The sequence below is a fragment of the Cottoperca gobio genome, chromosome 19 (assembly GCF_900634415.1).
Source record: "Cottoperca gobio chromosome 19, fCotGob3.1, whole genome shotgun sequence".
In the NCBI taxonomy this organism is placed as follows: Eukaryota; Metazoa; Chordata; class Actinopteri; order Perciformes; family Bovichtidae; genus Cottoperca; species Cottoperca gobio.
In genome coordinates, this window is record NC_041373.1 from 7,044,798 (window position 1) to 7,058,516 (window position 13,719).

Consider the following 13,719-nt stretch of genomic DNA (forward strand, 5'->3'; position numbering starts at 1 on the left):
ACTTTCTATATGTCATGTATGGGATGGGGGGTCAGTAGACGTGGTACAACAAACAGCTATATACCTTGATGCTTTATATGAGATAGAAGGCTGAATGAGGTTTCTAAACCTCCGCCATGGTTTGTCTGTCTGTCAGCAGGATTATGGAATGAAATTTGGTGGTCAGATAGAAAGATACTACCCCTTGTGTTTATACGGTAAATATGAAGCTGGAGTCAGGAGACTGTTAGCTTAGCTTAGCATGAAGATATGAAACAAGGAGAAATAGCTAACCTGGCTACAAAGGCCATGCACCAAGCCCCAGGAACAGCAGCGGGCTGTGGGGCAATTTTGGCACACAGTAAATGAATGAAAGAAACCTTTATTGCCCCTAGAGGAAATTGCTTTGCCCAAGGAGCACAAAATAATATCAAAACACCACCAACAACCAAACATGACAGCATATCATACATTTTTTTGGGGGGGGGGAATCGATAGAGGACATCAGCTGCAAGTTTAAAGAGGTGCCAAATTCAGACCAATAAACCCCATGTGATCAGAGCAGTTGAATACTGTGTGGGACACAGGATGTGATGCCTCTATGGGTATCTGGTGTTCTCAATAAATCCATGCAGCCAAGAAATTGTCAGGTACATAACTCCCCCCATAACCACAATTCTTTGTGGGGATTAAACAAACAAACAAGCTATAATGAGAGTTTTAGAGGTGCTGGTATAGGTGAACTTTGTTACCTTTGGACAGAGTCGGGCTGGCTGTTTCCTCCTGTTTCCAGTCTTTATGCTAAGCTAAGCTAACCGTCTCCTGGCTGTAGCTTAATGTTTAACATACAGAAATGAGAGTGGATCTTCTCATCTAACTAAGAAGTAGGCTATAATATTTAAAGAAATCTTCATCTTACAGTGTTGTGTAATATTGCTGGATAATGAAGAAATGTTATAAATAAGGAAGAGCTGTTATATGAAAAAGGGTCAAATAAAGTACAATCATTTCAACATTTTAGAGACACTGCTTCAATCCTCCTTTGTTAATTATCTACCTCAGGAGCACCGGGAATATCCATTGCAAACTGGGGCACCAGCCTCTCAAATGAGCTGACAAAGTGCAGATCAGGCCAAAACATGAGCAAATGGAAACTGTGCCGAATAATTTTTTCAGCCAACAAATTTAAATCCAGGTTGTAGAGTCAACTCAATGACCATATCCTCTTGTGGGAATGAACTCACTGTTGTCAAATGAGCACTGATGGTTCCTGTGTAGTCATGGCCACTGTAGGACGGGGATTTTACTGCTGAGCCTCAATAAAAAAAAAACCTCTTCGTTATCCAAGCATGATGGCTGTTCTGAAGTACCCTGGACAGTCTAGCCAACTTCAGACCCTCAAACAGGGAAATCTTTGATAAAATAACAGAGGAAAGCAACAAAAGGAATGTTGTGATGGCTTGTGAAAGACCGGAGCATGCCTGGGATGAACAAAAAGGCCACTATGGGTGCCTCATTTGAGAGATCAGGCCCCAAATACCAGATCTGATCCGCATGGGTTCCCCTTCACAACCTTGGTCAAGATTCCTGGGTTCTTCTGCACAATACAGTTTGCAGACCAGTGTGCACCCATAATGAGCATATGACTGAGATATACTTGGACTGAGTGAGTCTCTCGTTTTCTACAGTCTTCCCTTTTTGTGTAAAGAAATGTAAACTCTGATGATACTGCAGCTTTTCCATTTTTCTAACAAAGCTAAAGCTGTTTTTGGACGCAGGCTATTAGTGTAAACAGCATCTGAGCATCAGGCCTTTGAGTAGGAGTTTCACATCGCAACAGTTGAAGATGAGCCAAATTTTGGTGCACTACTGACTGGAGCCCACACAGTGTTGCACAGTTAGCGATAAAAGACGTTTGTCTTTTTAGAGGCAAGAAAGCAACACAGCAACTTTGATGGTCTGGCAGGGAATGAAACTGGGCCATTAACTGAGAGACTGACAAGGGAATGAGATGCAGGTGAACAGCTGGGCAGGAAAGGCCAACCCTGGCATAACCGACAGGTGCAAATACAACGTCCATTTAATCACATAAAATAAATAACATAAAAAGGACACATTTTTTAAAGGTTTCTTTAAAAAATAAAAAACAAACGTTATGCTACGTTTTGTCTGGGCTGAATGTGCCCCTGGTAACTGCATAGCAGAATAGCAGATGAGGAAAGTGGGAACAGGTGTGAGGATGGGTGGAGCAGTCAGGTGATGGGGAAAGGAGGGGAAGCCTGAGAGTGAAGGGGCCCGGGAACAGGGAATACTTCTGCACAGAAAATACTGTTAGAAGCACTAGAGGTGCTCACATCTACTTTTCCAGGAGCAAAGTCAATCTTCTGATGAGGACCGTGTGATGCTGTCGAAAGCTCAAGAACAAGCAAGTAAGTGGACCTTGAGTTGAGATAGTCCAGAATGAACTCCCAAGCTCAAAATGAGAGAAATTGTTTATTCCCTGCAGGAACATTATCGTCTCTTTAGTTCAATGAAACATCTGTTCTGAAACATTTTTCTTAAAAAAACTCTTTTCTCTTTTGTCTAAAGGAAACGATTCTAGAATGAGAGCAAGCATGACATAAAGAGTAGCACCGGAAAGAGGAAAGAAGGAAACAGATGACAGTGATATTTGCACCCCATCAGAAGCAGAGAGAAAAACCTTCCCAAAACGGCCGGTCACTCCAGGATGATGTGTTTTTCCACAGCTCACGTGCATGCTCACTCCCACGTGTTTTTGGTATCTGTCCAAGGCTGAACAACCCCGGCCAATTTACAGCTGGTCCTGCTTTCAGGGGAGAGCCACAGCACCCGGGGTCCCACACTTGATGGAGCTTTGATCTTGATCTGCCAGGTGGGACACAGTGTCAACAAAAAGCCACGTGGGGAGAGACAGTACGACCTCGAAGATGGAGAGTGTGTTTGCAGTGGATTAAGTCCACTTTTCTTCAGACACAGCTGTAGGTCAGTGCATGCATAAAGTACAAATTGTCAAAATCAGTAATTCACTCATCTGCTATTTCCTACATAATAAACATTCAAATGTTCCCTCTGTAGCAGAAGGTAAATACGTTTATTTAACTGCTTTTCTTACAGTTTTGAGGAACTTTACTTGAGTATTTGCATTTTATATGTCTGCCCCACTACACTCCAGAAAGAAATATTTAACTTTTTACTACATTGATTTGACATTTATAGTTACTATACAGATTCAAATTGTACATTGGATTAATTATAAATTATACATTATTATAGATGAAACTGCCCAACAGTGTACAATGACTAACATTAGCATCAACTCAACATTAAAGTACTACTTGTATGTTGTTGCATCAGTATTAATAATAATATACTATAATATAACACTGACAGGGGTCATTCTGCTGTACTTTTTGGTACTTGGCTGATAATACTTTTGCTTGTAATGGAGTATTTTTCCAGCGTAATATTGATAGTTTTACTGCAGTAAAAGGTAAGACACTTCTTCTGCCCCTGCTCTGTAGTAAATTGAGATTTAGGACATTTATGAGTAACTACTACTGTGTAGAATACATTTAGAAAAGTAAAGTATTGCATTTATGGGAATTTGTTAGGGCAGTATATAATGTATACATTATACACTTTCAGACACTCAAAAACAATGCAGAGGAGTAAATATACTGTAGTACACTAAATAACAAATAACTAGATTTGTTTACACAGCTGATGTCTTTAGCATGCAATGATTCAGTCCATCTTTAACAGCTGCAATTATTCATGTCTCATTTTATCACATTAAATCATCCCATAGCATTAAATCAAGCCACATAATTCCACAAGTCAGCACATTCCTAGATCCGCCCACTGGCAGCGTGACACAAATAAACAGCCCTGATCCTGATGTAGCACCTGACAGCACGTCTGATGCACAGTCTATCTGGGATGCAGCTCAGAGGCCAGTCTGCTTTTAAACGGCAGTAATAGTCGGGATTAACAAGAGCTGATGTTTTGGAGGCCACTGGGCATTGATCATGTGCAACCCGCTAGCTGGCAAGCGCCAGATGGGTTTCTGGGTAATCCTAGTGTGGGATCAGAGGTAGACCCAGGGTGGCGGTGTGGGAGTACAGAATACACACTGGATTATCGCTGCCAAATTAACCCATTTGTGCCCAAAGACTGTATTTAGTATGAAAGGAAAAATGCCACAACATTTGTTCCGATTGGTCTGAAATCTGGTAGTTTGGGCAAGTATCTAAAAGCACAACTTTAAAATTCATATATCACATAATCACACTTTTATCAATAGTCAAAAAAATAGAAAAACTAACATTGTGTTAAATAAATGTCTTCCATATGTTTGAATATCTTTGATATTTAACTTGTTAAGAGTTCATAGATCAAATACTTAATTGTTCTCCTTGTAGTTTCTGAGATACTGTCACGGTCTACTTCTTTCTATACCTGCTGCACCTCTGTAGTTTTCCACTAACCTCGCCTCCACTCCACCTCACCAGCCAGTTACTCCCGCCTCATCAGCTCACCTGGGCTCCAGCTGCATCTCATCTCCAATCAAGCAAGTACTTTAGCCTCCCCTGCTCATCCTCTCATTGCCAGATCGTAGCTGGATTAATGCAAGGTTTTCTACCACTCAGTTCCGGACTGGTTTCCCCGTTGCCGACCCTGCCTGCCTCTGACCTGCCCGTCTGGTCTGTTTCCTGGTCCTCTGCCTAACCGTGACCCATCTTGTGCCGTTCCCTTACTGGTTCTTCTGTTTGGATTTTTGTACGGACTTGTGCTAATTATCTGTCCTGCTCTGTATCTGCCGAGTTGTATAATTAAACGTTGTTACCAACTGTTCCTTGTTTCCTGCATTTGAGCCCAAACACGCCCTCTGACAGATACAGCCATTTTCTTACCATATTTCAGTATTTGGACACATGGGACTATTTATGTCCTAAAATATAATGAAATGAATAGAAAAAAGAGCAGTCCCATGCGCCAAAAGAAAGAAAACTCCACTTTTCACACAGACCGATTTTGAAAATGTCTTCAGATTTGTGCCCAGAAAATTAAAAATTTCAGTTGCGGGCACAAATGGGACAAAAGGATATCCAATTTTTAATTCTATATAAAAATACAAAACCAGATGTTGCACCACTATGCATCACCTCATATGAACTGTGCATCGACAGAACACAAGAAGTTCTTCTTGAAAAGTGATTTCATCTCGACCCTTTGAGAGTCTATGTGGAAGCATGAAATAATCCATGAAGTCATATTTAAATCCTCCCTTCAGCCGAACAAGTTTGGCCATTAAGTTCAGATCACAGTTATGATATGATATGAGGCCCATAATTTCCTCCCATGAGCAATGAATCATCCTCGACTGACTTGAAGTGTATTTGTGAATAGAAATTCCCTGACCCCCTTCACAAATAACATTTGTAATAAAATGATTAGATTGTTTAGGATGAATAAAGCAGATGATTATATCCATATGTTTTGGTGCAGGGTCACCTCAGAGGTAAAGGCGATTTCATATGACACAGAAGCCCCATCCACTGTGACATTGTCTTTTTCAAAACTAAGACTTACAGCTTTGGTGTTTCTTCACTTGCCGCCCTTAGGGTGAAAGGCAGCACTAAAGTCGAGCTTCAGTCTCCATCGAAAACCCTCCCCGCTCATTCAATCCTACAGGCTCTCCTCTAAATGAAGGCCAAGTGACAGCTTTACGACCTTTCAGAAATAAAAGCAAAGGCAACTAATCCAGCCCTCCCACCAACATTGTCCCTTTTGAACCCACCAAGGACCTTCACTCTACAGCGTGTCCAGTACTAACAGCCAACTCTCCTCTGCAGAACCTTCCCCCCCTCCTACATGCACAGCAATGTCAACAACAAGGTCCATTTCCTAGAAAGACACTGTTGGTGTGAAATTCTAGATATTTCCATCAATACCAAGAAATCCAGGGCACATGAAAGTGAAATAACAACTTTATATCTGAAGGAGATTAAATAAAGACACACAGGAGAAGATAAAGAAGTGGAAAGAAAGAGACAGGTATCAGGATATTTTTCTAATCTCATTATCCTCAGCTGGATTGGACATCCAGCCACTAAAAGCAATTTGCCCCCCACAGCTGCCCTCTCAGGTCACCATTTATAGACTGCTGTCTCCAGGTTGCCATGGGGACAGAAAAATGATGTCTAGGCCCTGTTTGGACGTATTTAAGAGGCTTGGATTTGTGCCCAGCGCCCTATTGCTTTTCATCATCATGGGTGCTATAAAGAAGCAGCAGCAGAACATTATTGCTCTGGTGTTGTTATTTATCTGGATATACTTTTTTATTTTTCCTGAGAAGAGGATGAATCATTAGGGCTGTTGACGTCCCTCAGTTGACTGTTCGAAATTCGTGTTTGTCTGTGTTTGTTTGTCGCTCTATGAATGCCAATGTGGACGAAGTCGGTTCGTCAGTCCAACCACCACTTTGTTCCAGAATGAAATATTTCAATATGTACTGGATAGATTGCCATGAAACTTTGTAGATTCATTCATGGTTGGTATATTATGCTATACTAAAAGTTCACCCACGTACACATCTCAATCCTGCACATTTAAACAGGTTGACGGAGGAAAAAATAATCATTTATATTTAGATGCTGCTCACACAAAATTGTTAAAATAAATATGGTACCAAAGTACTTAATTGATTATTTGTCACTACTGAAAGACGATTATGACTTCTTTAAAAGAGGCTTGACAGACTTCTTACCTTTTCCATTCAATAGCCTAAAGGACAAAAATGCATTTCTCTATCTATATATCTCTCTAAATTGTTACAAAGTATCATGTATATTAAATTAAAATGCTTAACTTTTAATGACCATGAAAACAAGAGCATGTTGGCATAGCTACACCTTTGTTGGTTCTATTTAATATCTGCACTTGCTGTCCTGTTGTTGTGTTGTTTTATCTTGTGGTGTGTTAAGTGTTATAGGCTACTAGAGGACCATAATGGAAATAAGCCTTTGGGCTTTATTGTGTTTTCATCCTTGGTGCCTTTTAACGTAATGACTGCAGTGCAGTGTTATAGGCCTATGTGTCCTATGTGACTTAATCATTAACTAAAATCAATCAATCAATCAATCAATGGTTCCCAGAGGATGAATCCGTATTACTTTGGTGATTGAAGAGTTTTCCTCTTCCGCCAAATTTTAGTACAGACTTTAATGTTCCCCTCAGGAAGAATTGTAATAACTTTGGTGACCATTTGACTTGTCTTCTAATTTGTATTTTGTCCAAAACCTTGGTTTATGACTAAATACCCATAAAACTAATAACATTCCCATCAGCCTCAGCTGTTATTTGTGTTTAGCACTAATTAGCAATGTTAGCTAACATGCTAAACTAAAATGGCGAACATGTAAACAGTACACCTGCTAAACCTGCATGTTAGTATGGTCATCATGAGCATGTTAGCATGGTGACATTAGCTCAAAGCAACCCTGTGCCGAATGCTCCCTTCAAATAGAACTCGTGAGCTTGTGGTCAACGATATGCTTGGCAACCAAGTGGTTTAGTCCTGAGAGCTCTGCTACTAGGCAACATGGCCGCCAAAGGATACATTAGCCTACTGGCTCTAGAAGTTACCTAGGCTAACAATTTAGCAAGTTAGCAATTGGGTAACGTAAGGCAGGAAATTTAATGCATAATAACAGAGAAAAAAGAAGAGACCGTTGGGATTTCAACATATATCCTCAGATATATAAATAAATGATGAAGAGAAACTGTCAGCAAAACAACACCTTTCCTCAGCTGCAGTGGCTTTTACACCTTTTTCTCAGAGAATCGTCCACATGCCCACAGTGTGTCTCAGCTGTTGAAAAACGCCACATCATGATGCTAATTTATTCCAGCACCAGCTGCTGTGTCAAGATGATTCTGCAAAAGACATCCTTGAAAGTTTTAATGAGCTCACCGATGTAGATAATGTGGACGCCGAGGTCACACTAGTCAATATGTGTGTGTGTGTGTGTGTGTGTGTGTGTGTGTGTGTGTGTGTGTGTGTGTGTGTGTGTGTGTGTGTGTGTGTGTGTGTGCTTGGCTGTCTGCGGGGGTGTGTTGATGTCTTTTCATATTATATGCGAATGCTTTTATGTCTGTTTTGACATTCAGCATTTAAGAACAGTCAGCGGGAGGCATCTGAGTAGGCAACAAGTCATTATCTCATCATGTCGAGCAAGACAAATGCGCAGCAGGAGCACACACATACACACACATTGACAGTATGCAGGTCAGCAATGTGTGACCTGTAGATGGGACCTTGTAGTTGTTGCATAATATCACATTTGAGTGGCAATTTAAGAGATTTGTGGAAAAGCAAGCGGATTCAAAGCCTTTTTACGTGTACAGAATTGCCACAAATAGGTTTAAATGGTTTCCGCTGGTCATGAAATGCCGTGGCAACGATAAACTGTTACAGGACCTGTCAGAAATCAGGCGTTCTGATAACCTAGAATTGTAAATGCAAAAACAAACAGCCATGACCTTTATTCCATACACAGCGACGTATTTGTAATGGAATATTCTCAAAAAACACAAAAGTGAAATTTAAAAAAAGCAAAGGTTTCTGGGAGATTGTGTTGTTTCTTTTTTTCAGCCATCCTTTACTGTTATTCTAGCTGCATATTAACATACAGTTATTATGTATATATGCACATAAATATATTATTTCTTTGAAAAAGTCAAAGTAATTCCAAGATGCCTCTTTGATCAGACTTGGGGTTATCTGGGGTCACAAAATATAAGATTTAATTTGCAGAAACAGATAAAAGCAATTCTTAGAATGAATAAACCAACACTAGTTTGATAGATATTACCTTGTGCACAATAAAAATAAAAAAAAATAAAAAGATTTAGGAAAATTAATTTAACAATAGTTTGATTGACATGGATTGCACAAAACAAAAATTTGAAGAAACTGAGATATCAGTTTTGGCAAATGAGCCCTTCAAACATGACCAGTAATTACAGTAATTACTATCAGAAGTGTTCCCACTGACTGAATAAAGTGGTCTCCACCCAAATTTACTTCATTGTGTTTAGGTTTAAAGGCCAGTGTACCAGAGATCCAGTAAAGCCGTGAATCTGCTGATGGTGACCTCGAGTAGTTTAATCCCACAGCAGGGCGGCGCCGCCTCACCTCTGAACCACCTCACCACTAACTGATGCAGTTATGAGGTCAGCAGCTGGCAGACTAGAAGGTGGAAATCGAAGTAAATGGCTTGTTTCAGATTGTGTGCGGGAGGAGGAGGGGGAGGGGGAGGAGGTGAGGAATCCCCGTCTTTCTGACAAGCTAATTTACTGTTTCAGGAATGAATAGAGAGGAGGGTCATAACTCAAGACTTTAAAATTTGGATTGAATAGTCAACACCTAATTAATGTAAATCCAGTATGAACTGTCCTTTTACCTCTCTTTTTTGGAACAGAAATTTAAATATCAGGCTCTAGTTTAGGCTTTAGCTGCTAAATGCTTCACTTTGTTCACCGGCTAGTCTGTCTGCAGTTTGCTGCTGGGCTCAGTGGGTTTTTAAGAGCTTTTCACAAAAGAAAAACCAGTTGCTATCGGCACAAAGCAAGAGCAGCAAGTGAACCAAAACAGTAAAGTGGCCGGAATACTAAAGCAACAAGCTATAAAACAAGCGACCCCTTTCACATTCAATCATGTTTTCGTTGTGAATATAAAAATATTGATTAATGCAAAAAATGTTAAGTCCAAATCTTTCTTTGGGCTTATTTAACAGTTTGGTTCAACATTTTAATATTTTCACAATTTCTTGGGCCAAAGCCAAAACCATCAAGGCGTTCCTTTATTCCCCTCCATTAACTATAATGAAAGCAATGCAGGTTCTTATACAGTGCTTAGGTTTATTAAGTCTTCAGTGTTACAAAAATGTACAATTTGTATAAACATTATTAATATAGTAACTGAAACTTAACCTCTGTGGCCACGAAGGGAATGCATTTGGGATTACTGTCCCATCATGGCAATGAAATTTAATATCATTTTTAAAAGGACCCACTGTCACACAAACACAAAAATGTGGAATAAATATTTGAGGGAAGCATCTGTGGAACAAAAACAGCCATTTAGTGGGGCAGAATCTGTGCACGCTTGTGAAGGATTATAAGGACATTTTATATAGTATAGGGACCTGCCACATGGATGTAAATGGTCATATATTAGTCGCACAGTTAACAGGCAAATGTCTTGCTAGAATTCTTCTTTAAAACAAGTGTAGAAAAGCACTTAGTGAAGACTAACTGCTATCAAGGTTCCCTTTAAATCTATAACTTAAGCTTTCGAAGGGCAGCTGCTGGATTGCAGAACAGAATATGTCAATACTGCTTCAATTATTATGAGCAAATCCATTTCTCCTGACCCTGCGGCCGAATGTAATTGTTGTTGTGTTGGCACAAATCGGCCATTAAAAGGGACCATTATAGAAGTGTTTCAACCGTGGCTAAATCTCCGAATTTCCACAGTGTGAGCCGAGAGTTCATCTCTTCCTGTTCCTGTTGTGCTTCACCATCTTCTTCCTCTTCAGGATCATTTCGTAAAGTTTCTCCAGGCCCGGTTGGAGCCCTTGACCGTCCACAGCGCTGCAGCTCTGCACGTGGTGCAGCGTGTACATGCTCAGTTCGTGGACAGATAGCAGCTTCTCCACCTCGCTGACGGACGAGGCTGACTCCTGGTCCTGCTTGTTGGCCAGGATGAGCACGGGTACACCCTGGTTTTCTGATGTGCGGGTGATCTTGTGGAGCTCCACTTTGGCCTCCTCCATCCGCTCCAGCTCAGTGGAGTCCACCACAAACACCATCCCGTCTGTCCGCCGGGTGTAAGACTTCCATAGAGGGCGCAGCTTCTCCTGGCCACCCACATCCCACACCTGGAAGTTTATGGTCCGGGACGCCCCCACAGCCACCTTGATCTTTTCCGTATTGAAGCCCTTGGTGGGGATGGTCTTCACAAACTCCTTTAGTTTGAGCCGGTAGAGCAGAGAGGTTTTGCCCGCTGAGTCGAGCCCGATAACCACCACGTGCAGTGACTGGAAGTTTGGCAGGAAGGACGTGTTGGGAGCGATATCAGTCAGCTGGTTCCCCATGATTGCAGCCAACAGTTCACACCTACTTAGGGTCAGATTCCTGATTTAATCCTTTTTTAGTAGAGTGGCATTTGGTCCTTGTAGAGGCAGACGGGATCAGATGGTGCTGGAGACCTTATCAAAACAAACAGAGTTCATTTTTAATGAGAAGACAATGGGGGCTTCAGGAATGGGTTTCACAGTCTCACCTAAAGGATTTATAGATTGGGATGATTATCAGTGAAAGCAAATGTCAAAGTGTTTAATGTGATTGAATCCTAAAGTACTTCTTGTTGTGTTCACACCGGAGATTTATCACTTTACTGAAACACCGTTTATTTAACACATGGCTGCACACTTCAGTAACTTCTATTTCTGATTATATAAAACAATAAATGTCTTGGCCACATTACAGAACCAAACAACAGCTAATTGGGCAGCTGGGGTGATCTGGAGCCTAAATCCTCTTAACATTGCTAAACCTGAGAGGCTTTTCTTCAAGGCAGATTGATTTCAATGCAGTGGATGGATAATATGTATTCACTGTGTCTATGAGGACTGCTGCAGCAGCACTAATCCGGTTGTTGTTGACATCCTGATACCCATCAAACAGCTGCCTTTGGCCAGAAATTGCGCTTTTGCAGGAAGATATGTATTATTGAATCATGAGCAGAATAATTCTGATGCTGTATATAATTATAAGAGTATCATTCAAAGATTATTGATTATAGAGTCATGTTTGTGAGTCGAGGTTTTTATTACTTGAGTGTATTTTAAATGATTATGTTTTGAATAAGCCACATTCTTCCTGTCCTGAACGAAACCTTCTAGTTTGTATTGTATGATATTAAAATGATATTTCGAACAGTGTCAACACAAATAAATAAAAACAACTTCAAAACATCCTACTGTCCACCAGTCTGTGCAATTAACTTTAAGGGATAACCACACACAATTAAAGCTACTAATATAAAAATGAATTCAGGTTACACATAAGAAATAATTAAATCAGCAACATGAGAAACTGTCCTTCTCCATGCCTAAAACGTTCATACCTTTTTATATTTGCTGCGAAAACATCATCCACAAGCAATAAACACGTCCATAGTAAACGGATTATGTTTGTCCCGGCGGTCACATCCGCTCCTGTTCTCCTCCAGCAGCACTGAGGAGCTCCGGAGAGGCGCGAGAGCTCACAGCACCTAAAGCCCTCGTGACGTCACGGCCACCTGCAAGACTGTTCCACGCCCCCTGCTGCTCCAGCGGGGAACTGCACATACAAAATACAGAAGTATTATAAACAAAACACCAAAAATGACAGCAGAATGCAACGTCTCTGTTATATTATTATATTTTATATCATTTCATTATTAATACCGATGCATTAGTGTGCATGCAGTCCTTTAATGTTGCAGCTGACCTAGTTGAAGTTCATTTTAATAATTTATAGGCCACACAGTTTGCTAGTTTAATCTACAACAATGCATATCTTATATTGTAATTATGTGTTTGGTAAGTGAAATCTTCAAAGTAATTATAGATGTCAGATAAATGTAGTAAAACCTTTAATATTTTCTATCGACAGCAAATTATACTTAATAAAGTATTACACGTAAAAGTACTCATTATGCAAAATGACACCATTCAAAGTGTTTCATTTATGATATATTTGATTAATGGAATTGCATTACTGATTCATTACTGTCTAAGTAGCATCTGAGTGTAATCAAGGTAGAGCACATTTGAACAACTGTGTATACTGTTGGGTACTTTCATCCGTAACATTGAGTATTTAATAACCCGATCATGTGTTTTGACGTATACAATCTGAAAAGCAATTAGTTACTACAGCTGTCAGAAAAATCTAGTTCAGTAAAACATGGTATACAATAATTTCCTCTGAAAGGTTGTGGGGCAGTAAGTGCAAAGTAACAAAACATGTCTCAAATATATACTGTATATTTCGAATAAAGATTTTTTCTGTGTGTAAATATTAGTTTCTGATTTTAAGCTATAACATTTAAGTTAAGTATTTTTTAAGTTATGGCTACTGGGTCTCTTGTTATGAAGAAAATCATGTAATTTGCCACAATTAACACTGGTTGTACTTCTTACAGTACCATAGCTTGTTCACACTGTCAGCCTAACAAATAACTGGCTCCACCCTGTGTGCATTCTGAAGAACTCCAAGAGCTGCAGCAAAATATGGCTCTTTTGTTTTTCTATACTTTGCCATAATATGGAATAAGAGGCTATCAGAGCTGCAAACATGCAATCTGCACACACGTCACAACTCTTTGATTGGATTTTAAGCTGCAGTTTTAAGTACTCATACCCTTTACTTGAGAAATAATTGCCATAATGTAAAAATACTTAATTGTGTTTTAGGGGATTTGGATTTAGTTACAAAAGTTAAGTTGCAAAATAGAAACAGAAATTTCTGTATACATATTGGCAGTGATTTTTCATGAGGTTCATGTCATGGGTTATGTTATAAACTTGAAGGGAATTGGGAATTGCAGCAGCTATTAATATGTAGCACTTGAACACAATAAGGATCAATTTAGTTCACAATGTA

The 13,719-nt window shown here is 39.9% G+C and overlaps 1 protein-coding gene across 1 annotated transcript; it reads right to left on the reverse strand.

Moving 5' to 3' along the window:
• Window positions 1-9,848: 9,848 nt before the first annotated feature.
• arl4d (ADP-ribosylation factor-like 4D) lies at window positions 9,849-12,559 on the reverse strand. The gene is made up of 2 exons (XM_029456329.1): window positions 12,197-12,559; window positions 9,849-11,276 (listed from the first exon to the last, which is right to left on the reverse strand). The coding sequence occupies exon 2, from the start codon at window positions 11,160-11,162 to the stop codon at window positions 10,557-10,559; it is 606 nt and encodes a 201-aa protein (XP_029312189.1). The 5' UTR covers window positions 11,163-11,276; window positions 12,197-12,559; the 3' UTR covers window positions 9,849-10,556.
• Window positions 12,560-13,719: the final 1,160 nt, after the last annotated feature.

Bases quoted from the DNA above. Each gene is read 5' to 3' on its own strand.
- arl4d (XM_029456329.1), bottom strand. From the start codon at position 11,162: ATGGGGAACCAGCTGACTGATATCGCTCCCAACACGTCCTTCCTGCCA.